The sequence below is a fragment of the Staurois parvus genome, unplaced genomic scaffold, assembly GCF_062004578.1.
Source record: "Staurois parvus isolate SC_StPar_1 unplaced genomic scaffold, SC_StPar_1.0 ptg000020l, whole genome shotgun sequence".
NCBI lineage: Eukaryota > Metazoa > Chordata > Amphibia > Anura > Ranidae > Staurois > Staurois parvus.
Window position 1 is genome coordinate 8,154,910 of NW_028317816.1, and position 26,591 is coordinate 8,181,500.

The 26,591-nt window shown below is 41.9% G+C and overlaps 1 protein-coding gene across 1 annotated transcript in view; it reads left to right on the plus strand.

Annotated features, from left to right (window-relative positions):
- The first annotated feature begins 12,077 nt into the window (after positions 1 to 12,077).
- Positions 12,078 to 26,591, plus strand: part of NT5C3A (5'-nucleotidase, cytosolic IIIA) — an 81,418-nt gene continuing 66,904 nt past the window's right edge. The window contains exon 1 of the mRNA XM_089687211.1: positions 12,078 to 12,331. Within this exon, the coding sequence (XP_089543337.1) occupies positions 12,194 to 12,331 (138 nt within the window). The 5' untranslated portion in view covers positions 12,078 to 12,193. The remainder of the gene's footprint in view (positions 12,332 to 26,591) is intronic.

The window sequence follows — 26,591 nt, forward strand, 5'->3', positions numbered from 1 at the left end:
TCATGGATATGACCCCGGGGGGATGTGACGGGAAGTTTGATGGTTTCTGAGTGAAGAAATAATAGTGTGATGGAAGAAATCCAATATGAATCGCAAAACCCAGGAGCCTATAGAATCAGTGCCTCTAAAAAACCCCACCCAATAACACAGCCCCACCCCTATCTACATCCAACATCCCATTGGTGCGCTGCAGAAAGCAGGAGAACTCCTGTGGTGTATCCTGTTGTAGGGAGTGATATAAACACACCAGGAGGGGGAGGGGAGGAATACACAGAGCACTCCCCCCCTTCACTTAGATCCCAATGTCCAGAATCAGTGTGGGGAGGAGTGATAATCACAAACACCACAAAAGGGTTATATTCCTGGCCTAACAGAGGAAGAATCCATCACTGGATGATGCCCCTCTCTCTCTCTCGCAGTAACGTCCCGAAATCCAGTCCACCTACTGGATAGGGACTGGCACATGCACAGTAAGGTTCCGAAATCCCGTCAGCCTACTGTGCATGCATGGGATCGGGCCCAGGCGCATGCCTAGTATGGTCCCGAAATCCCATCCGCTTACTGCGCATGCATCGGGTTGGTAAATTTTGATGACTCTCATATGCAGCAGAGTGCCAGTATTAGTGCCACTTTGGTGAACTGGCAAGAACCAGCGACCTAGTACATCCTGATCTTTCACATACCTCTTAGATTGTAAGCTCCAAGGAGCAGGGCCCTCCTAACCATCTTGTATTGAACTGTATTGTTGCTGTATTGTCTCCCATTATATTGTAAAGCGCTGAGCAAACTGTTGGTGCTATATAAATCCTGTATAATTATAATAATACCAGCACTGCAGTATCACTTGGTGACGTGGCAAGTCCCATAAGTGCAGTACAAGCTGGTGCGTTGACAAGTATTGTCACGCAACCACCGAGAATTCGCACACGGGCCCGTAGAGCCCCTTCCAGATGTGCTTGCAAATCCTGATTGGCAGCCCACAAATTCTGCAGCACCCGTACTTCCCTCAGTCACTGCCCAACCGAGAATTCAGGTGGAAACAGCAAATTTAACTACTCCCCTTGATTTTTTGGAGCTGTTTTTCACGAAGGATCTGTATGCATTAATTGTGGATCAAAGCAATTTATATACACAGCAATTTATCGCCACCAACCCAAATTCAAACCTTGCCAGACCATTTGCATGGAAACCCATTACGGTTTCTGAATTTAAATTTTTTTTTGGGCCTAACCCTCAACATGGGCATTACTAAAAAAAATTAATTGCGGTTGTATTGGTCCACAGACTGTCAGGGAACGAGGAGCCAGAAACAAAAGGAGGTGCAATTAAAGGTAGGTTTATTTACACAGAAACAAGGCAAGAGTCTATGCAAGTCTGACAGCAACAGCGGATGACTTGGTAGGACAGATGTTCTCCTGCTGAGGTCGTCTTCCAGGATAATCAAGTCGAGAACCAGCAGGAATCGTAGCCAAAGCCGGGGTCAGAAGCCAGGAAGAATGGTCGCCAGAGCCGGGGTCAGAAGCCAGGAAGAATGGTCGCCAGAGCCGGGGTCAGAAGCCAGGAGGAGTCTTAGCCAAAGCTGAGTCGGTATCCAGGAGAGCAAAGAGTTAACTGAACAGGAGCTTGCTGCTGTGCAACAGACAGGACATGAATGCAATGGACAGCTGCAAACAGCAGACTTAAATGTGATAAGCCGCCACCTCCTGGGAGGAGCCGCAGAGGGCTGAAAGCATAAAGGATCCCACAATGCTTTGCTGACCTAATATGGATGCCAGCACATGGAGCAGCACAAGCCCTGATGAAGCTGTACTTAGTTTCACAAAAAGCCAGACGCTGGTACAAAAGTGTCTATTTATATTGGCTCTATATAATGCTTTTGTGCTTTATAAAGCAACTGGACAAAGTGGATCCTTCCTAAAATTCCAGGAAGAGATCATCAAGGCCCTTTTGTATCCAGAAGGTGCTATGCCTCAAACCCCCAACCTACATGCAGTTAGCAGGCTGCATGAGAGGCATTTTCCCGATGTCATTCCTGGTGCCCCAACCCAAAGGACACCCCAAAAAAAGGATGTAGTGTCTGTAACAAACATGGAATTAGGCATGACACCCAGCTTTTTTTGTCCCTCCTGTCCTGGCCAACCTGGTCTCTGCCTCAAGAACTGCTTATGTTGCTACCACACACTATTAGAGTATTACTATAGGGTACAGCACGGCACAGTTCAGGGCACATATTTACAAAGGGTCTGGAAAGATGTTAGGTAGTCAGGAGCTGGCTATCGCATTTGGAGAGACCCTACAATCTGTTTTAAAAAGTTTAAAGTTTAAAAAAAAAGTAAAAAACATAAAACAAAAAGTACAAAAATGTAAATTTTTAAAAACCAAAAATAGTTAGTTTTTTTTGTTGTTGTCATTGTTGTTACCGTTCTACTGGTACAATTTTACTGTTTTAGTGTTACTGTTTTATTGTTAACCATTGCTGTTTTCTTTGCAGGAATGTCATTCAGCTGCAGCACCGACTTGCTTATTCTGACAGCAACAGGGTCTTGCTCTCAGAATATACATATGTAGGTGTATGCAGTGCTGTTGGATGAGATTTTTCATCTGCAGTTAAAAAAAGAGCATATATGTTGAAGCATGGGGGCCTGGGGTGGGCAGTGGGTGGATGGCCCCTATGCTTCGGCATATATATTTTATAATATTTGTTGGCACATTTCATGTGTGCCCACCATTAGAAGTGGGTGGATGCAGGGTGATATCTTCTAATGGTGGGCATACCACACAATTTTTTTGGCAGAGATTTCTTCTCTTTTTTTTCATTCAGCCCACGAGCTGCATAAAAAAAGAACATAGCATATATACCCTAAAAGGACCAGCGACGTACTGGTACATCACTGGACTTTGAATGGTTATACCAGGATGATGCCTGCAGCTGCATTGTTTTTGTCAGCCAGCGATCGGCTTTAATGTAAAAGCAATCCTAGTGGCTAATTAGCTGCAGGATTGCTTTTACAAGCAGCGGGAGCCCCCCTCCCCCTCTGCCTTCCACGGCCTTCTTGGGCAGTCCCGTGCCATCGGGAGAACCTGAGAATGCAGGCGGTGTTTCTGCCAGCTGACCATAGAGCTGAATGGTGCCAATCATCTCTATAGTCTAAGAAATCGGAAGCTACGAGCATTTCATCACTTCAGTTTCGCAGGATATAAACAGCGCCATTTGTAAATTTGGAAAGCATCTGATCACACCTATCTTGGTGAAATTAGATAATGTAAGGGCAGAAGAGATATCTAGAGTCTGATAGACCTCATATTTCTCAAAAAAGAATATATGACAATACCCATTGAAGTTATAGGGGATATTTGCATTCCCAGTGATAGCATTAACAGTGGTCAAAAAAAAATGTAAAAGCTACAGTGTAAAAATAATTAAAAAAATCAAAATAACTTAAAAAAAAAAAAAAAAAAAAGCACCCTGCCCCCCCCCCGCTCTCGCACCTGCGTGCCCAAGCTTTGACACCATGCATGTGAGGTATCGCCGCGAAAGTTACATCAAGGACAGTAATTCTAGCTGAAGTGAGTCTAGCTTTCTTCTAAGTGAAGAAAGAAAACAAAAACATATTTTTTCTTTCCGTTTTTTATATTTCAAAACCTTGTGAGAAAAAAATTAGATCTGCAAAATACTCACCATGCCTCTTTTTAAATTCCTTGAGGTGTCTTCTTTCCAAAAAGGGGTCATTTGGGGAGGGTTTGGTGCTATCCTGGCATTTCAGGGCCTCCGAAACTGTGATAGCTAGTGAGGAAGTGAAATGAGGAAGTTACACATCTTCAGGCTTTCAAAGTGGTCATTGGATTTCAGGCTCCTGTCTGTGGCTAGGCTTCCAAAAAGTCTCACACGTGTGGGATCCCCATACTCAGTAGAAGTAGCAGAATGTATTTTAGAGTGTAATTACACATATACCCATGGCTTGTGTGAGCAATATATCATTTAAGTGACAACTTTGTGTAAAAAAAATAAATGTTTTTGTCATTTTCCAGAAAAAAAAAAATCTTCCATGGACTCAATATGCCTCTCAGCAGATAGCTTAGGGTGTCTACTTTCCGAAAAGGGGTCATTTGGGGGTGTTTGTACTGTCCTGGAATTTTAGCAGTTCAAGAAATGTAATAAGCAGTCAGAAAGAAAAATTGAATGTAAGGCATGGAGGAAATTTAATGTTGCTGGTGACAGTGGCTGGAGGAGAGTTGTAAGGAGAGGAGAGAGTGCCACTATTGATGACCACAAGTGGGGTATTGACCCAGGAAGAGTACCACCTGTGAGGATTGAAGGGTGATCCATTAAGCGTGCTGGCCCTGTGGGGTCTTTGTAAGAAGGTGAGGGGTCAATTTGGCTATTGGAGGAGTGGCACCTATGATCACGGTCACAAGAATATCACCTGCATGTGTGTGATGTCCATTTGGAGCACTGAATTTGTTGTGGACTTTAATTTTTTTACGTGGGGGGTTTTAAATGGACATTGGGGGGTTATTGTGAGTCTTACTAGTGTGGTTCACATTTTTCACTTGTTTTCATCCCTGGTCAGGGATGCATTCACTTTATTGCACTTATTTATGATCCCTCAGATGAGGATCAGGAAGGGGGTTGTTTTCTGCATATTATTCATCACGTATATTTATATTTGTGTTATTTATATGTATTATATACAAGGGTTTATATTTGCACTTATTGAGTTAGTAGATGTTTAGCGCTGCACTATTTGAATAGATATTTTCCATTTGAACTTTGAGGGTGACGTTTCTAGTGCCAGCAGCTTAGAGGGAGGGATTGCCCATATAAGCGCAGGAGGAGTTTTCCAGATACTTTTTTAATTTTGTAGTATTATATTGGAGCCAACTTACAATCATAATATATGGCTGAATGTGCTCTTAAATAGGGTATATTCCTCCGCTTTTCACTCTGTACATGTCCCCAGTTATAGGGTACAGTAATCCATCTTGAAATAATATTAACAGGCAATGTTCTGTTGTTATCCATTGAGATAGAGAGTCCCTATGCATATATATAATACATACAGGAATGAGCTCTTAAATAGGGTTTATTCCCCCCCCCTTCCTAACTCTATATATGTCCTTAGTTATTAATTATAGTTATTTTATCTAGAAATAATACGAACAGGGAATGTTTTGTAGTTTATCTAATTAGAAGAGTTTGCTATGCATACATTTAACATACCACTAGATGGCAATGGGGTAGTGATACTGTCATTTGTTTTATGTTCTTTTATTAAATAAGTAATTATTGGTCTTAGATGTATTAGATATGTATTAATATTGCTGCACTTGGAAATTATTTGGTAATGTGAGTAAGATGCACCCTATAAAAGGTCCCCAACTGTTATTGCCCTTATTTAAGATGGCGACCTCCGCCCACATTAGGGCGGAGGGAGAGTATTTAGCTGGCCGCGAGTCTGACGAGCACATCCTTTGACAAAGTTGGAAATGATGAAACGCGTCAGCGTGACGTCAGACGTAGACCCGAAGTTGCATAGTGGCCATCTTGGATGAGGCCTAGAGAGAGCAAACACCAATTCTGAGTTTAGATGAGGAGTAAACACTGATGTGCACTGCTTGGTTTGTAAGCTCTTTTTATTTGAATAAATTGCCGGTTTTAAAACGTAATTCACTATGTATGCTTATCTATTCTGACCTACATAACGTTACCATTGGAAAACCGGGAATATTGTCGGTCGGGAAGAGCAGTTTCTACCCTATGCTTTTGGCTACTTAGTCCAGTAAGGTGCGTGGTCTGTGAGGTGGTGGAGTGATATATCACTTGTCACTGGTGTTCACAATTAACAAAAGAGGGGAGCACAAGAGGACACTTTATTGAGTTTTTGATGGTATTACATTATATTATATAACTTTCTCCGGAGGGTTTATCTCCTATGAAGGGGAGGACGGAAAGAGGAAGCTGTGAATTGAAGGAGTTTTGTCGGTGGAAGGCCTCTGTTATAAGGTCTCTTTTAATAGGGTAAGAATAAGAATTACAGACGTAAAGAAGTGAACACACTGTGGAATGGATAGGCACGGATTTTTACACATTTTGTGAGTGTGATTCTTTTAAGATAGCTGTGAGTGTATTGAGGATAATGCACTGTGTGCCTATATATATATTTTTTTGAGGGTATCAAGTTGAAGATGAAGTAAGAATCACGCACTGAATAAGAAGGAGAATTTTTACATTACTGTAGGGGTTATTCACCGTATGGAATGCTGTGAGAGACTTTTTATATATTTTTTATAGCCAAAAGTAAAACAATATTGTTTTTTTTTTTACATTTTCTGTCTTATTTCGTTTCTAAAATAAAAAGCGCACAGGTGATCAAATACCACCGAAAGAAAGCTCTATTTGTGTGAAAAAAGGATTTAAATTTCGTTTGGGTACAGCATTGCATGACCACGCAATTACCAGTAGAAATATTGCAGCGCTAAATGGCAAAAAAAGGCCTGGTCAGAAAAGGGCTTGTGGTTAAAAGGTCCAGGACAGCACTACATACATAATAATAAAGTCCTCATATGTGTGCCAATAAGCGATGTAAATTCGGGACAATGTTGTATCTACAATGATAAAATCCTCATGCATGAAAGTCCTTCTCAACATACATATTACCTGCTCTGTGCAATGGTTTTGCACAGAGCAGCCTCGATCCTCCTCTTCTTGGGTCCCTTGCCTGTGCTCCTGGCTCCTTCCCCTTGACCAATTCCCCCATAGCAAGCTGCTTGCTGTGAGGGCAGTGGTGCATGCTCGCTCTTGAGCACAGCTCTTTGCATCCATAAGGACTTGTTCACACTTGACTAAATTTCTTTTACCAAACGCTCCTATAGCTTTAGTATAGGCGTTAGATAGGTGTTAATGAGCTTTAGTATGGGCAATAGACAGGCGTTAATAAATTTTAGTATGGGCGATAGACTGACTTTTTACAAGCGTTAAAAAAGGCTGCCAAAATGCCCTATGTGCAGTTTTGAAGCGTTTTTTAAGCATTTGACAAGCGTTAAAACCACACCACAAACTAAATAAACTGTAATGTTATCAATGCACCACAAATGCCCTGCAAACGCCTGCCAGTGCGTTTGAGGAAAGTCACCATAGACTTGAATGGGAGGTGTTGAAAGGCTTCAAACTCCTTCTGACTCGACATGAGGCTTCAATTTTTAAGCGACACGCTAATGCTTCATGTTTTGATAATGTGAACAGCCTTTCAAACGTCTGCTTTCAATGCCAGTGTGAACTAGACGTTAGACACATAAAGCCATGGCTCAGCCCCACTCTCTCCTCATTGGCTCACTGACTAATTGACAGCTGTTTCAGCCAATGAGGAGAGGGAGTCCTGCGGAAACTAAGGCTCCTGTGCACATTGCTGGATCAAGAAGGGGCTCAGGCAAGTATTGGGAGGAGAATGCATAAAGGTAAAAAAAAACCTTCTGCCTTTAGAACCACTTTAACCTTCCTGGCAGGCTGATTATGTCAGTATTTTTGAATCCAAAGCAGTATATTGTTTTGCATGGAAATGTGTTGTTTTATATTATAGGTTTAGGAATAACTCACTTAAATCTGTCCAAACAAAAGTCTAGTAAACATCCCAGGTATGATAAAGTTTGAAACATGAAATCATAAATTATAATATGATAAATAATAATAAAAAATATTATAATAATAAATTTAATTCAATAATGTAATCAAACCAAAAACATTGACATTTGTCCAAACAAGGGTGCAATATTACTAGACAGTACATATTGGTTTATGAAAAATTTTGAAACATGGGACTGCACAAGTCCGACGTCACAATCATGACAATGGAATCTGGTTTCCTTTCTGATTTTCCTTCCACTGTCATCTAGCTTCGAGCAACAAACCACACACAGTCTAGTAGGTGCTGACTTTTTCTCGGTTGGTGGGATGTAGTCCACGAAGTGTCGACCAGTCAGGTGTTCCAGGTTGACAACGCCAACAGTAGGACGACCTCTGTTCACAGCCATTGATGGTGTTTGGTGATTCACAAAGATACGTTCGGAAGTTTTCTAAATGAAGTCCGAATGAATCACAGGCTTGTCTTTCTTTTTTTTTAGCAGAATGTAGGCATTCCACAAGCATTGCTCAAGAAGATGCCTGAAGATCTTCTTGTAGTACTTATTTTGCTGTTTCCTCATTGCTGGGTAGAATGTCATTGCTTGGTCAGCTCTGTCAACACCTCCCATGGTGTTATTGTAGTCTATCACTACTTGAGGCTTCATGATTTCTTTCCCACCTTTTGTGCGCACCATAACAGTGGAGGTATTATGAATCGTACTCATTAGGCACACATCTTTCTTGTCGCGCCATCGCAGTGCCATCATTTTGCTTTACTGCCAGGCAACTATTTCTCCAGTCTTCAGCTTCTTATTGCCAAACATTGGCGGCATGTTGCGCCAGTTAGCCCTAACGGTTCCATAGGCATCGGTTTTGTTCTGCAGAAGAAACTCATAAAGTGCAGGAGACATAAAAAAGTTGTCGGTTGTTACGCAATAGCCCTGATTTAGCAATAGCTCAATTAGTGAAAGAACAGAAGATGTTGCCATTCCACAGTTGCTATATTTTGTATAGAATTTAGTTCCTTTTCCAGTGTATATCACTGAATTCCAAATATAGCCAGTTGACGATTCGCATAGCATGTAGGATTTTATGCCAAATCGTGCTCTTTGATGCAATGTATTGCACACAGCTGAGCCTTCCTTTGTAGGCCATTAGACTTTCATCTATGCTGATATCTCTTTCTGGCACATAGCTCCGTTGGAAATTCTTTAGAATCATTTGAGATACTTCCCAAATTTTCTTTAGTTTTTCAAATTCTTCATTGTTTTCAAAGTGTAAAAATTTAATGATCAGGGAAAATCTGAACTGTGACATGACCGTGCCAAAGAATGGAGTGGCAAGTAATTTATTAGTTGTCCAATACCACTTCTGCAGGGGTTTCCCCACCACTCCCTGAAGTATTATTAGGCCCAGAAAGATCCAAATGTCATCTTTGGTTACTGGTTTCCACTTTCTGCTTCTTAGAAACTTCCAATGCAGAGTAGTCAATTGTTGCTCTTGGTACCGGTTTGTCTCAGTAACAATTTTTTCAGTAACCTCATCGGTCAGAAATAATTGTAAGTATGCCAAGGGGTTGTCATGTTCGACGTCTAATTTCTTACCAGGTGCTCCAGTAAATCGGAATTTTGGGGGGCACTGCCTGATCTGTACCACAGTCAATAGAGCACCAAGTTCGCACATCATTTAGCTCAGTCGCAGAATCGTCGCTGTCCTCACTTTCAGTGTCTGATGACGAATTTTCCCACGAATCACTATCGCTCAATTCTAACAGTGATTCTAATTCACTGTCGCTGTCTTCTAGCTGGTCCAAAACCGGTTTTAGCCTACAGGGTTGCTTTTTGGATGCCATAGACATTCTCAGGTTTCCAGGCAGAAAGAACGGTCAAAGTGCAGGCAGGGCACTGGACAAAGCACTAGGGACAAATCTGAGGTGAAATGGATTGATACAGTAATGTAATACTAATAGATTACAATGTATTGTGCGTATGTCACATTATAACATTTTTGAATTTCCCGCCGGTTCGCCCCCCCCATACGTCCCGACGCTTGCAGAGAACGGAACCCGAAAGACAGATGCCGGCATCGGCAGGAGGACATGGCCGGGGATGCAGCTGGAGGACATCGTGGGACTGCAGGACAAGGTAAGGTTCGAGGGATCACTGCAGTGTTATCCCGAGTGTTGCTCGGGGTTACCGCTTCTGGTACTGAAAGTTAACCTCGATCCACACTCAGGATTACCGCCAGGGAGGTTAAAACAGAACTAAACTCATCAATTTAATGGTTTAACCACTAGCCTACAGGGCACTTATACCCCCTTCCTGCCCAGGCCAATTTCCAGCTTTCGGCAATGTTGCACTTTGACAATTGCGTGGTCATGCAACACTGTACCCATATGAAATTTTTAGCATTTTTTTGTGACAGATAGAGCTTTATTTTGCAGGTATTTAATCACCTCTGGGTTTTTTATTTTTTCTTAAACAAACCGAAAACCACAGAAAATTTTGAAAAAAAATGTTTTTTTCTTAGTTTTTGTTATAAAATTTAATATATTATTATTATTATATTAAATAAATAAGTGATTTTTCTCCTTCACTGATGTGCGCTAATGAGGCTGCACTGATAGGCTGCACTGATGGACACTGATAGGTGGCAGTGATGGGCACTGATGAGGAGGCACTGGTAGGTGGCACTGATGGGCATTGACAGGCATCACTGTTGGGCACTGAAAGGCAGCATTCATATATGGCACTGATAGGCGGCACTGACTGGCACTGATAGACGGCACTGACTGGCACTGTGCGCCTAACAGTGCCAGCTAACAGTGCACAGCACAGCCATACAAAGCAGTGTGATTACAGTGAAGCACACACACACAGCTTACTGTGAAACAGCACACAGTTAACCCTTTGATTGCCCCTCATGTTAACCCCTTCCTGCCCAGTGTCAGTGCTTTTTTTTTTAGCACTGATCACTATATTGGTGTCACTGGGGAGGTCAGTGACACCAAGTCAATTCCCCCCAAGTGTCAGAATTCCTGCCGCAGTCCCGCTATAAGTCGCTGTTTGCCGCCATTACTAGTAAACATTTTTTTAAAAATACCAATATATATATATATATATATATATATATATATATATATATATATCACATTTGTAAACGCTATAACTTTCACGTAAACCAATTGATTTACATGTATTGGGATTTTTTTTAGCAAAGACATTTTGCAGAATACATTTTGACTTAAATTTATGATGAAATTTGATTTTTTTAATTTTTTTACTGGACATGTTTAATAGCAAAAAGTCCAAAATATTGTTTTTTTTTCTCAAATTTGTTGGTCCTTTTATTTTTCAGCACAAAAAAATAAAGAATGCACAGGCAATCAAATACCACTGAAAGAAAGCTCAATTCGTGGGAAAAAAGGACGCAAATGTCATTTGGGTACAGCGTTGCATGACCACGCAATTGTCAAAGTAACGCAATGCCGTAACACAAAAAATGGCCTGGTCAGGAAGAGGGGTAAATCCTCTGTAGGGCAAGTGGTTTAAGCATGACATGTTAGGTATCTATTCACTTGGCGTAACATCATATTTTACCAATTAGATGTTATATTTTGTATTATATTGTGTTTGTATCCTCTAAAATTCATATAAAAATTTTTTTTTTAAATTTGTGTTTTATAAACTGCTGTGCAAATATCGTATGACATAAAAAATGGCAACAATCTTAGATTGTAAGCTCCAAGGAGCAGGGCCCTCCTAACCTTCTTGAACTGTATTGTTGCTGTATTGTCTCCTCTTATATTGTAAAGCGCTCAGCAAACTGTTGGCGCCAGATAAATCCTGTATAATAATAATAACCACCCTTTTTTCTTCCAGGGCCTTTGCTTTCAGAAAAATAATATGTTTGGGGGTTCTAAGTCATTATCTAGTAAAAAAAAAAAAAAAAAAGGCTGATTTTTATGTGTCATATTTATGCGCGGCACTGTTATACGACATATCTTTTGTGTGTGGAGACGCATGTGTCAGCAGCACTGGTATACACAGGAATTTGAGGCATTATTTGTTGTGCCGACGTGCACACATGATTTTTACATGTATGTGAGGAATGTCAGAATTGTCTTTGTTAAACTTCCATTTTAATACATGGTGCATACAGTTTGTAGCCTGACACCCACACCTGTAGGAGCCCTCAATGCTGGAGCTTCTTCCTTTCTGCTATAGACTACAACAAAATGGCCGCCGACATTGCTTTCCTCGAAATTTCCTATCACTTCTGGCTCATGTATGCCATGGCAGTTATAAAACATTCAGTGAATGAGTTCTATTCTCTTTACTACAAAGAGAAAAACGGTCACAACCCTTTGGACTATATTTTCCCTTTTGTTTTGAGCGGTCACAGGACGGTTACTAAGACAACAGGCACACGAGGACTATGGCTAGGAGGAGGGGGGAGGAGCGGGAACCGGCAGTGTGTTGTGCAGACATGTCAAGTCACTGAGGTCCCGACTATCTGTCTCCTCATGAGTCCGGGCAGACTGTGACTGTGGGGGACAGTGTGGGTTCTGTCAGCATGGACAAGTCGTCTGTAGTGAAGGCTGGAGCGGTGGCCAGTGCCAGCATGTGTGCTGTGGTGGCTGGAGTGGTGCTGGCCCAGTATATATTCACTGTGAAGAAGAAGACTGGGAGGAAGACCAAGATCATAGAAATGGTAAGTAGGAGATAGAAGGGCCACATACACTTCCTAGGGCCGAACAGAAAGCATCCTTAACCCCCTGCTGTCCAGGTCACACTTCTCACATTCATGGAAAAAACTGCATTTTTCTTTCTAGAAAATCACGTAGAAACCCCAAAGATTATACATTTTCTGAAAGCAGAGGCCCTGGAGAATAAAATGGTTGTTGTTGCAGTACTTTATGTCACACTGTCTTTGCCCATACATTTGAGTCAAGCTGAAACCACCATAGCAGAGGACAGCTGGAAAGGCAGAGTCAGATTCTTAACCCCTAGAAGCAGAGCGCACACAAATATGCGGCCTCTCGGCATCTGGGTCTTGATGCCGAGCATCCGCATATTTGCATACCATTTGAAAATATATATGTGCTGAGAGTGCGTGTGCTCCTAGCACATATGTCCATAACTCACGGAAAGGTCCCGATCTCCCCTTGCGATTGGGATCTTTTTCGATCATGTGACTGCAGTGACAGCAAATCATGGCAGTCACATGACCGTAAAACCCTGCCCCGCCTCCTGGCTTCTGAAACCTCTTAAAGCACCAGGAGGCGCTGTTGCAAATGGGGTAAAGCAACAGTAAGAAGGTTAAAGTGATTCTAAAGGTTGTAATTTAACCTCTTCATGCCAGCGCCTCCTGGCCCTAAAGGGGTTTCAGATGCCGGGGGGCAGGGTTTTAGGGTCATGTGACCACCGTGATTCGTTGTCACAGTGGGCACATGATCGGAAACGGTCCAGATCACAAGGGGAGATCGGGACCTTTCCATGAGACACCAACATATGTGCTGGGAGAATGCAGGGTGTGCGCTCTCAGCACATATGTGTTTTCACATGGTACCCAAATATGCGACCACTCGGCGTAAAGGCCCAGCCGCCGAGAGACCACATATTTGCGTACGGTCAGCGTCAAGGCGTTAAACAAAAAAAACTTGTGGCTTACAGCTCCTGAAAACCCCAAATCCACAATCTCATAAAATTATAATATTGTAAAAAGGTGCAATATTCTAGGCTCAAAATGTCCCACTCTAATCAGCTAATTAAGCCATAACACCTGCAAAGGGTTCCTGAGCCTTTAAATGGTCTCTCAGTCTGATTCAGTAGGAATCACAATCATGGGAAAGACTGCTGACCTGACAGTTGTGCAGAAAACCATCATTGACACCCTCCATAGGGAGGGAAAGCCTCAAAAGGTCATTGCAAAAGAAGTTGGATGTTCCCAAAGTGCTGTATCAAAGCACATTAATAGAAAGTTATGTGGAAGGGAAAAGTGTGGAAGAAAAAGGTGCACAAGCAGCAGGGATGACTGCAGCCTGGAGAGGATTGTCAGGAAAAGGCCATTCAAAAGTGTTGGGGACTTTCACAAGGAGTGGACTGAGGCTGGAGTCAGTACATCAAGAGCCACCACACACAGACGGATCCTGGACATGGGCTTCAAATGTCGTATTCCTCTTGTCAAGCCGCTCCTGAACAACAAACTACGTCAGAAGCGTCTTACCTGGGCTAAAGAAAAACAGACCTGGTCTGCTGCTCAGTGGTCCAAAGTCCTCTTTTCTGATAAGAGCAACTTTTGCATCTCATTTGGAAACCAAGGAACCAGAGTATGGAGGAAGAATGGCGAGGCACACACTGCAAGATGCTTGAAGTCCAGTGTGAAGTTTCCACAGTCTGTGTTGATTTGGGGAGCCATGTCATCTGCTGGTGTTGGTCCACTGTGCTTCATTAAGTCCAGGGTCAACGCAGCCGTCTACCAGGAGATTTTGGAGCACTTCATGCTTCCTTCCCCAGAGGAGCTTTATGGGGTTGCTGACTTCATTTTCCAGCAAGACTTGGCACCTGCCCACACTGCCAAAAGCACCAAAACCTGGTTCAATGACCGTAGGATTACTGTGCTTGATTGGCCAGCAAACTCGCCTGACCTGAACCCCGTAGAGAATGTATGGGGCATTGCCAAGAGAAAGATGAGAGACATGAGACGGAACAATGCAGAAGAGCTGAAGGCCACTATTGAAGCATCCTGGTCTTCCATAACACCTCAGCAGTGCCACAGGCTGATAGCTTCCATGCCATGCTGCATTGAGGCAGTAATTGCTGCAAACGGGGCCCAAACCAAGTACTGAGTACATATGCATGCTTATACTTTTCAGAGGTCCGATATTGTTCTATGTACAATCCTTGTTTTATTGATTGCATGTAATATTCTAATTTTCTGAGATTGTGGATTTGGGGTTTTCATGAGCTGTAAGCCATAATCATCACAATTATGACAAATCACAGCTTGAACTATCTTGCTTTGCATGTAATGAGTCTATCTCATATATTAGTTTCACCTTTTAAGTTGCATTACTGAAATAAATGAACTTTTGCACGATATTCTAATTTTTCGAGTTTCCCCTGTATGAGAATTGGATGTGTTTTGAACCGCATACGATTCGCACGACTTGTGAACCAAACCGGCTTTCTATGGAGCCGGTTCACATGTGTGCGGGCCGGTTGCAGTGTGTTTTTAAAAAGAGGTACAATTTTCAGTCTGGTTCAGGTGCGATTTCAAGTGTCATACACTTTTATGTACATATGTGAACCTGGTATTAAGGTGGCCATACACGATACGATCTGATTGTACAATCTCTGTTACACCTAAGCGTTTTTTCTGCAGTGTTTTACAGAAACGCAGTACAGTCCATTTAACATGATTTCCTATTCACATCTCCGCGTTTTCACCCGGTTCGTTTTTTGGAAGGAGTCAGTGACTTTTTTTTACCGCAAAACGTTACGTTTTTGGTTCTATAGACTTCAATGGGAATGCTGCAGAAAAGCATGTATTGCGTTTTTGCTGCATTTTTAATGCGTTTTGCGTTTAAAATCTGCCTAGCAACAAGAAAAAAATTAGAAAACCACCAAAAATGCAGCAAAAACGCCTCAAACAAATCCTGCATAGTTGTGAACCTAAACTTAGATGTACCATCAACTATGTAGTGCGAGGGACTGCCAGATTTGGTACAAATTGAATGGATTGTTCAGGTGGGTTTTAGTAAATCTAAAGGAAATTGTACATAGATTGCACAATCAGATTGCATAATGTATGTCCAGTTTTAGGCAGGCCATAGACAGGCCATTGATCGGCCGAATTGTCAGCCGATAAATGAAAAAAAATCGGTCGCCGCCGATGCTGCCACCATCGTCTTTCGTGGATTTTCCAGCATGACCAATAAAAGTAAACGAGACGATCCACGAAAAATGGCCGACGGGCGGGCCCCACTAACAGCGTGAACGTTGGCCAATTTTTCGTGCGGATAAACGATTCGTCTATGGCCTGCATTATGGAGACGTTCAGTAGACATTGTTCTTGTTATCCAACTCAGTGAGGATGGGGGGGGGTGTAGACACACCAATTTCATTTTCAGGCCCCATTCACATGTTTTTTGGTGCATTTTTCCTATGTCACCTATGATGTCAGTGGGCTGCCCTATGTGCAGCAAAGGCTGCAAAGTAGCTCATGTGGCATTTTGAACCAAGCGTTTGTTGCGCATTTTTGCACTCAACAAAATGTGCGTTTTGTAAGCCATAAACAATTAATGGCGCTAAAAGCGCAACTAGTTAATTTTATGTGTATAAAGGTGGCCATACACTATACAATTTGATTGTACAGTCTCCTTTATATTAGCAAAACCATATCATAGGAAGACACGCCTATCTATCCAATCACTCAGTATCAAATCAGGGAGGCCCTTGCATTATATAGATGATGGTAGATCCAAAGGGGATTGTACAATTGTATGATAAGCTTTACAGCTTCTACTGTTTTCAATACTACAGCTCTGCTCCATATTGGCTGTTATGTGATTGCTTAGCTCTTTCACACTCGCCAAATGAACAATCTATGCAAGATGAAAGTAATATACAAAATGATCGATCAGTACAATCACTAGCTGTGTATAGAAGAACAGTGCTCACTGACATTGGCTGTATTGGAGAAGCATAGAATTATAGAGATGGATGGGAGCAATCTCCTGGAGGACAGGTTCAGGGGGTGTTTTAATGAGGTCAGCTGTTGAACTACTTCGTGAGTCTAATGCAGGCCATACATGGGTCAAATTCCGAAAGAATTTTCTTTCGAAAATCATAACTAAGAATTTTCTTTTGAGTTTCACACCATTAGTGGGCTGCAGCATCAGCCGATTTTCGTGCTGCCATCAAATTTCAATGATTGTGTATGTTGGAAATTAAAAAAAAAAAAAAAAACGAAGAAATTTATAATCAATGATGGGAGAGTGGTGCGAGAAATATAATCGAAAAAGAAATGAGTGAGAGCTGTGACCTGGAAGGAAAAAAAGATTCCTGGCCACAAAAATTCTTTTCTGTAGCAACATCAGGTGAAACTGAAGGCTTGGTTGAATTTAGAAATCAATGGTGGCAACATCGGATTACAAAACGTCAGATTTTCTAAAGAAAATTCATTCAGAATTCTACCCATGTGTGGCCTGCATTAGGCTGCTTTCACACTGCTCTGTAAAAAAATGCGGTAAAAATTGCATATGCTTTTGTGATGCGTTTCTGGTGCATTTTCTGGTTCCCTGCACCTGTGAAATTGCACATATGATTACACCAAAGGCGCAAAAGCGATGCATTTTAGATGCATTTTTCCCGTGTTTTCCATTCATTTCATTGGGGAGCTGCATTTTTGGTGGGGTTTTTAATTCACACTAAAGATGCAACATGCAAGACTTCAAAACCCACCGCAATGAAATCACAGTGGTGTGAATAGTTTTAATGCACTTTTGTTGCGCTGGAAAGGTGTGTTTTAGCGTAGCAAATCAGTGTGTAAGCAGACTAGTGGCTTTCCCATCCTAGATACCAGGATAGATACCAGGAATTAATGGAGGAATTTTTTTTATAGGAGACACTGGAGGTAATGCCTGTCCAAGAATATAAAGCTTTATCTTTCCTGCAGCAGAGATACATTAACCCCTTCCTGCTGATTTGCGGCCTCACAGAAGTAGGTTTTATCCATGAAGCTGCATATTTCAGTACTTGTCTTTGCGCTGGGAGGGCTATGACAGGGCTCTCACCAACTATCAGTTCCTGGCCTCCTTATCGCTGTGCTAGCCTCTGATTGGCTATCACGGTGATCAGTCACTGTGCAGTCCACCCATGTGTTATCTTTCTCTTCTGAATAGAGTGAAAGATGCATTGTATCTTTCTCTCCTTGCAGGGGAGAAAGGTGTAATCAAACAAAGATGTGAAAAAAATAAAATGATCATAAAAAGAAAAATTAGCTAGGTTTGGTCTGTGTTCAGGTCAAGGTCACGATCAAAGGTCAGGGTCAATGTATTTTGTATAGGAAATTTATTTTTTAATTAGTATCTGTCAGTTTGTTTTAGGTAGGATAAAAAAGCAAAATGTGCATTATTGTTTCTAAGCCCTTCTACGGGTACAAATAACAAATGATATACACGTATGTATATATGTATCGCTGAAATCGTCAGAAGCAGGAGAATTAATTTTGGGCTGTTCTTTTGTGGTAAGTTACTTTTAATAGCAAGAAATATACAGCTAAATTTAAAAAAATATATCAACTGAAATCTCTGTATATCTCCCAAGAAAAGTAAAACTTTCACCCTTGAAAGTGCACAATATCAAAAACCTTTTCTTACACTCTTCAACCCCTACCCTAATACCCATCCTTTACTTCCAAATTTACAAATATAATACAAACATATCATTCAGAGTATTCACCAAATGTCCCAAATAAAGTTCAAAATCAAAGTCCAAACGTCCAATGTCCACACTATTCAATCTTCCAAACGTGATGAGATGTTCAATTTGTTATTCTAAATCCAAGATACCTAAAAAAAAATAAACTAAATATAGTGCATTACCTCTCAAATTATTTTCTGTGATACCATGCAAAACACTTGTGAGAAAAAAAAAAAAAATCTATGTGACTATCATATACAAATAAGTAAAGTGAATAGAGAAGATCCCCCTATACACCCCCACTCGTGAAGTGGGTACAATCCACAGCAACTGGACTAGTGATAATACACAGTATTTGAAAATATCATCACTCAAACCAGGTGAAATTCTCAAATACACTCCAACTGTGATTAGTGCACCAAACACATGCCACCACACTAGTAGGATAATATACCATTACCCTCTTGCAGTCTCAAAAAACGTTTTCCAACATTCCAGGATCCAAAGAGTATATCCAATATACAACTTTCCCCTTGTGAGTCAATCCAAAGGAGTCTTCCCCGTTCCTCGTAAGGCAGAGAGGACAAGATTTAGTGGAGTGTACAAGTAAAATATTATTAGTAGCTTACATTGACAACACGTCCATCCTGTTCCATCAGTCCAAACAGACAAATTCCCACAACAAAGATGGCGGCGTTGCTCCTTCCGGTTATGCGTCCTGACGTTCCGACTCTGACGCGTTTCGTCACTTCCGACTTTTGAGAAAAAAGATCCCTTGAGAAAAAGTCAGAAGTGACGAAACGTGTCAGGGTATTAGGGTAGGGGTTGAAACGTATAAGAAAAGGTTTTAAATTTAAAAAAATGACTTTTTTTTTTTTTCTTTTACTATTTTGGGCCAGATTTCGTTTTGATAGTAAAAAAAAAAGTCAGGAGATATCCATTACCATTTACCACCAACAGAAAGCCCAATTTGTCCTGAATAAAACAAGGTATAATCCACCTGGATGCACAAAGTAGTTGTGTTGATATGTACAGTTTTACTAACAAATGTCAAAGTTTCAAAATTGTGTTCCAACATTAACATTTGTTTTATCCTCAGTCACTAAGGGATTAATGGTATATTGGTACATTGGGAAGCTGAAATTTGGGAGGGGAAGGAAAGGTGAACATAGCCTTTAAAGCGAGCAATGAGGATGCGATACAACTCCTCCTTACTGCCTGTGATCAGAATGCGGATTGGTTGTCAGAATGCAAAGCTTGTGTGAATGAGCCCTAACTGATACTTTGTCTGGGCAGCTTGGTCTGTTAAGGTTGAATTGATTTTTTGGGTTTGACCTCATATTTTATAAATCATGAATGATATTCTATAGATATGACGATCAATGTGTATGGCCAACTTTACCCATTCGTAAAGATCACAACAAAGACTCCAAAGCCAGGTTTCAGTTGGTTTCTAACAACTTGTGATCCATCTGTTTGTGGTAACACACATGAAGGGTTCATTCACCTTTGCAGTTGGGGGGGGGCTAAAAACGTGATTTAGCTGAAGTTTTACACACCCACACCCCATCCATTTTTCCTTAAAGTGATACTAAAGGCTTAAATTAAAAAACAAAATATGTTATACTTACCTGCTGTGTGTAAGACTTTTGCACAGAGCAGCCCCGATCCTTCTTTTCTAGGGTGTCGCTCCTGTCCAGTGCTCCCACAGCAATCGGCTTGGTATGGGGGCACCCGCTGCTCTGTGTGTCTATTCACACATGGAGCCACTGCTCGGCCCCACCCTCTCTCTCTCTTCTTAGTGGCTTACTGGCTATGATTGACAGCAGCGGGAGCCAATGGCTCCCGCTACTGTCTTAGCCAGTGAGGAGAGGGAGTCCCAGGATAGCCTAGACTCCAGTGCATATCTCTGGATCCAGAGGGGGCTTAGGTGAGTTCTGGGGGGGGGGCTGCTGCACAGAGAAGTTTTTTTACCTTCTTATATAGAAAACATGAAGGAAGAAAACCTTGAGCCTTTACAACCACTTTAAGCTGCAAAGGCGGTGGACAAATGTGTACACATACCACGGTATGAATTGAACCCCTTGTTGCACTTAGAAGGAAGTACTGTCCACCAAAAGTGATACATTCATGTGAATGGGGCTGAGCCACAATGCAGCACAATGGTGCAGGCATTTAGGGGTTAAAACAGGCAGTGAGGAGGGGCGTAACACCTCTTCAACACTCTCTGAAAAGCAGCCCAACTTGGATTGCTCTTCAGAACTCTAACCCAACTGTAAACAAGCCCTAAGTGTATTGGTGCGATGTGGTGCTATTCATTCTGAATGGTAACCTATTACACCTGCTGATAGACATGCAGTGCACTTCCAAAAAGTAGTGCATGCATCATTTACTGGCAGCGCTCCAAAACACACTTTTGTACTGCCCCTCAAAACATGTCTGTCACCAGGTATGAATGGCACTGCCTCCTGCCTCACACCAAAGCCTTTGGGGCTCCTTCACTCCAGCCTGCGCAGAAAGTAGTTTACCTGTGTGGGCTGGTGTCCATTCTGTAAGGGCGGTGAGGTGGCTTTTTTTCATTTTATTGAAATGTCACAAAGCTGCAGTGCCTAGAAATAGATGAAAATTTCAGGAGAGCTCCAGTGCAGAAAAATGCAGAAATGCTAAATTTTTTCCATAGCACGCTGTTGTGTTGCAAACAGGGCACATAGAAAACAGTTGTTTGTTTGCCATTACAGAGATCTGCATTTTTCAACTGCAGAAAAACCCAGAACTCCACACATAGTATGAATGAACCCTTAGGCGGCATTCACACCTAAGCAGAGTGATCTAAAGGGGCCTATTGGTGTTTTTTTAGGAGCATTCTAGAAAACTATTTCAAGCATTTACATGTATATTTAAACTTAAGGCCACATTCACATTTGCGAATTAGCCTGACAGCATGTAGATGCGAGAGCCCGAGCAGGGGGCTGAGGTAGGTGCCCCATTGAAAGCAATGGGAGGGTGCCGACTCCCACAGCTAATTGTGGATGCTGGCATGTAATCAGTATGTAGCAATAACCTGCGAGTGATTGGCCCTGGACACATGTGACAAGCATATGTGAACAGTCACTATTGAAATACTTGAGATTTCAAATGTTGCGCATTTTCATACTTTGATCTACAAATGTGTGATTGGGGGGCCCTTAACATGCCTTGCTGCAAATAGATGATGTGAATGAGCCCTTACAGGCACCTGCTGGTTGCCCATTGCAGGAAAAAGGCAGTTGACTTTAAATCCTATATATTATGCTGGAAAAAAAGCAGGGCATGTTGCATTTTCTGTAGCATGTTTGGATGTACTATAACGCATTGCAATGCACTGCAGTTGTGAATTTCAAACAGCTTGGAAAAATGCAAGCACAGCGATCCATTTTAACAACACACTGCAGTGCACAACAGTGCCTGGTCTGTGCACTTTACCATAGGTGTGCAATGGTGTTCACTAGTCCTTGGAGACTAAAGTTAACATTTGATTCTTGTGTTGTGAATTTTGTTTGGTAATGTAATGACAAGGTCACTTGATGTATTGCATGTATCCATATCAAGCTGTCCGCTTCTTGCTCTGTGTGTAGGTAGAATGGCTGGTATGACAGGTTTTTGTTCCAGCTTCTGAGAAAAACAGGCGGCTTGTGTGCATTGCATTTTATTCTGGAGTGTCATTCAGGGGCATGTTTTATCATTGTCAACTGACAACAGGGTAAGTGGGGAGTTGATTTGTAACACAGTGTGCACCTAATGCAAATAATAAGAATATATATATATATATATATATATATATATATATATATATATATTACATAATTACCTTTTGTAAATGAATTACACAAATTAATTTATTAGGTTTCTGTTGGTTAAAAAAAATCTGTTAACCTTTTCATCGCTATCAATTTTCCATAATTTAGTTTGTCTTAAATAGATCTGTCTGAAGATGCCTTGCACTTGTAATTTTGAAGATTTTGGTTTTTAAAGCCTTAATCCAGGGAAAAAAAATTGTTTGGAAAGGATTGGAACCTTTGTTATTGTCGTCGCTGTCTCTGTTGGGAGATTCGCCTTAAATTCCCGTCTGGACAAAAAACTATTTTTTAGGTGAAATAAGGAAGGGTTAGAACTTCTGACTGTGTTGTTGTTGCTGCCCGTTTCTTCCTGTCCTGGTGACAAACTACCTCCCCCAATTTTTTTTGCAGATATCTCAGGGAAGGGAAGTAGGGAGAACTGTTCCTATTGAGGTCACAGATAAAAATTTTTAACTGATTCCCACTCTGTCCAAAATAAACAAAATATTTGGGTTGTAGTTGATGCCCAACTCCCAGCACAATAATTGTACCCGGTGTGACATTGCGAGGCTCTGCCGCTGTGAAAATGGTCAGGAAAAGGACATTGGGTTTGCACGTTTGCTGAGTGCATAACTAAGGAGTGTTAATTTTGATCTGCGAAAACTGCTTTTGTAGCTTACTCTGGATTTTTGTATTTCCTGATGGGTTTCCATAGTTTGGAGATTTTAAATTGCCTTGGGAGAGAAGAAATCTCCAACCCTGTGTGGGGGACTTTTGGCCAAAAGACTGGGAAAACCGGGACAGTTACACGGACCTGTGAGACCAAGAGGTCTTGGAGGTTGAGAAAACTGATGTGGTTAGAGGGTCTAGGAAGGCTGTAGGTCTCTGAGATAGTGAACCCAGGGGGTCTGGAGGGCCCTATTGAGACAAGGAGTAGGCCCGTGCAGTGGGGTGCTGCTAACTGAGGCTAGGTGAGTAGCAGTCATGCTGCCAATATGTAGCCAGGTGGCTTGGCATTTTTGTTACTGTCATTATTTATATTTTGCTGGAGAAGAACCCCTCTATGGGCAATCGTCTTATATTGGACTTTTGGTTTATTTTTTACCTTTCAAAAGAGAAATATGGGATTTATAAAACAAAACCCATTATACTCACCTAGGTGGATGCAGCATTGATCTAATGCTGCATCTGTCCCCCCCTGATTCTACATTGAGAACTGAGTGATAAATCACCGCTGATCACTCAGTTCTCCCAGTCCACTCTTAGCAGAGAGCAGTGACTGTCAGTCACTGGCTCTCTGCTCTGTCCCTCCAGCGCTCACTGGAGGGCTGTGCTGGGGAGGAGACGGGAGCTGCTGGCTCATTCTAGCGGCACAGCTGAGAGGCAGAGCCAGGTACCCATCCAGACTTCTGGGTGGATCCCGACCATATGGTCAGGATCTTTTCAAAGCCTGGACTGGCTCTGTGACATCAGTCGACAGTGAGCTTTAGCCTGCTGTCGGCTGAAAACGGGTCATAGGAGTGTAGCTTGAACTGCACTTCTGTGATCCATAGGAGAAGTTTAGCCAAAAAAATCTTTGTCTATATTCTCCTTTAATAAACGTGGGCTACCAGGCCCTTGAATAAAGGACAAACTGACATGAACTCACTTGGAAAACGCATCTGCCACCAGAACTTAGCATCCCCCAGATCACATTGGGTTAAAGCAAGTATACATTGCGTTGCCACAAAAGCCCACCATGTTGGCTTTATTCTATATCGGGCAAATTTGTTTATGTGCCAGGACTAGTACAGCTCCCGCTATACTTTCACCCCACTCAGAACACACAGCCCCAGGCTTCATATTGTGAATGGCCAGGAGGTGTAATAGTAGTTGTACTAATCCCAGCATGTAAAAAAAGGACACCACTCTCTCATTACTAGTTTGGGATGTTAGTATCTTTCTCTCTTCTGGTTCTCCCAGTGTCCACATCAGTGAATCCATCTTGCCTTGCTTGCTCTTCTATTGGCAGTTTCACAGACCGAATCAGTTCAGCAACTGGTGGCGAGACCGAGTGGCCCAGTGGATATTATGCCTTGGTCATGTGCCCTGATCAAATCGCATCATTGTACGTGCAATTTGTTTCTTTTTACATTTAATAAAGTTGTTTAATCTGCAGTATCCATTGTGCTCTGTTTTTATTTCCAGTACAAAAGGTGCATATCTGTTTTCTGGTGAGGTGGCAGCCTATGCTAAAATGAATGTACTGCCTTTACACAACACACACGAACACTGCAAATCTGTACATGAGGCCTAAAAGATGCAGCAGTAGAGTAGAAGGTAGAGTTTTTTCCTTTTAACCACTTGCTCTCCAGAGGATTTACCCCCCTTCCTGACCAGGCCATTTTTCGTGATACGGTGCTGTGTTAATTTAACTGACAATTGCACAGTCATGCAATGCAGCACCCAAATGAAATTTATGTCCTTTTTCCCCACAAATAGAGCTTTCTTTTGTTGGTATTTGATCGCCTGTGCGGTTTTTTGTTTTTTTTTTTCCAATTTTCAGCGCTATAAACAAAAATGCTTGAACTTTGAGAAAAAAAAACGATATTTTTGACTTTTTGCTATTAAACATGTCCAGTAAAAAAAATGTAAAAAATCAAATTTCGTCATAAATTTAGGCCAAAATGTACTCTGCTCCATGTCTTCACTAAAAAAAAATCCCAATACGTGTAAATGAATTGGTTTATGTGAAAGTTGTAGCATCTACAAATGGCGGTATACAGTTGTGGCCAAAATTATTCAACCCCCACTGAAATTGAGTGTTTTGGCCAGTTTGACATTGCTTTTGATCATTCAGTCATCTTGCTTACATTTACATTAAAGAGGCACTTGTAGGTCAGACAAATATAACATAACAGTTATAATGAAATAACCACAAATGTCTTTTCTGTGCTCACAGCATTATCAGTTTTATTCAACCCCCAAGTGACATTCAATCTTAGTACTTAGTACAGCATCCTTTTACAGTTATAACAGCTTTTAAACGTGAAGCATAGCTTGACACAAGTGTCTTGCAGCGATCTACGGGTATCTTCGCCCATTCTTCATGGGCAAAGGCCTCCAGTTCAGTCACATTCTTAGGCTTGCGCACTGCAACTGCTTTCTTTAAGTCCCACCAGAGGTTCTCAATCGGATTTAAGTCTGGTGACTGCGATGGCCACTCCAAAATGTTCCAGCCTTTCCTCTGCAACCATGCTCTAGTGGACTTGGAGGTATGCTTGGGATCATTGTCCTGTTGAAAGGTCCAACGTCTCCCAAGCCTCAGGTGTGTGACGGACTGCATCACGTTTCCATCCAATATCTCCTGGTACTGAAGAGAATTCATGGTACCTTGCACACGCTGAAGCTTCCCTGTACCTGCAGAAGCAAAACAGCCCCAAAGCATGATTGACCCTCCACCATGCTTCACAGTAGGCAAGGTGTTCTTTTCATCATAGGCCTTGTTCTTCCTCCTCCAAACATAGCGTTGATCCATGGGCCCAAACAGTTCTAATTTTGTTTCATCAGTCCACAGAACACTATCCCACAACTTTTGTGGTTTGTCCACATGGCTTTTGGCATACTGCAGTCGACTCTTCTTATTCTTTGGAGACAGCAAGGGGGTACGCCTGGGAGTTCTGGCACGGAGGCCTTCATTACGCAGTGTGCGTCTTATTGTCTGGGCTGAAACTTCTGTACCCACATCTGACAAATCTTTTCTCAGTTCCTCAGCAGTCACACGGGGACTTCTCTCCACTCTACGCTTCAGGTAGCGCACAGCAGTCGAAGTCAGCATCTTCTTTCTGCCACGACCAGGTAGCGTTTCAACAGTGCCCTTTGCCTTGAATTTGCGAATGATGCTTCCTAAGGTGTCTCTTGGTATGTTTAACATCTTTGCAATCTTCTTATAGCCATTGCCCTTCCTGTGAAGAGAAATCACCTCTTCTCTTGTCTTCCTGGACCATTCTCTTGCCTTCACCATGTTTGTAACCACACCAGTAAATGTCTAGAAGGAGCTGAGTATCACAGTCATTTTAAAGCTGCCTAATTGGTGCTTATTATGCTTGATTGCTGCTCGGTGACATCCACAGGTGTTTTCAATACCTGATGGAAAGCACCTGTATGAACCTCTGTTCTTCAGAGTGGTAGTCTTTAAGGGGTTGAATAATTGTGGCAATGAAGAAACCACATAAGAACCATTTACTACTGTATTACATAAACAATTGATGTCATTTTAGTTTTATTTGGGTAGTTACAACGTCCTTGTAGGATTTGATTCTGAATACAATTCCAAATGTACACTATAGTCCCTAAACCCCTTTACAGCATTGGGGGTTGAATAATTTTGGCCACAACTGTAGATACTGGAATTTTTTTTATACTAGTAATGGCAGCGATCAGCTACTTTTTGCGGAACTGCGGCGGGCATTCTGACACTGGGGGGGGAATTGACTAACTGTCATCACAGCAATACAAAGCAATGTGCAGGAGTTGATAGGGGAGAGATCTGTATCTTTTACATACAGGTCTCTCTCCCATCAGTGATACTCGGCGATCGCTGGGTGCCGGCAGGGAATCACCGGCCTTGACCCAGTGATCGACAGCTGAGTCCACCAATGGTGGAGCAGGTAGGGCGACATGCGCGTGGGGCCCCTACCCGGAAGGAACTGCATAATCACACACACACAACACACACCCATATATAGTGTG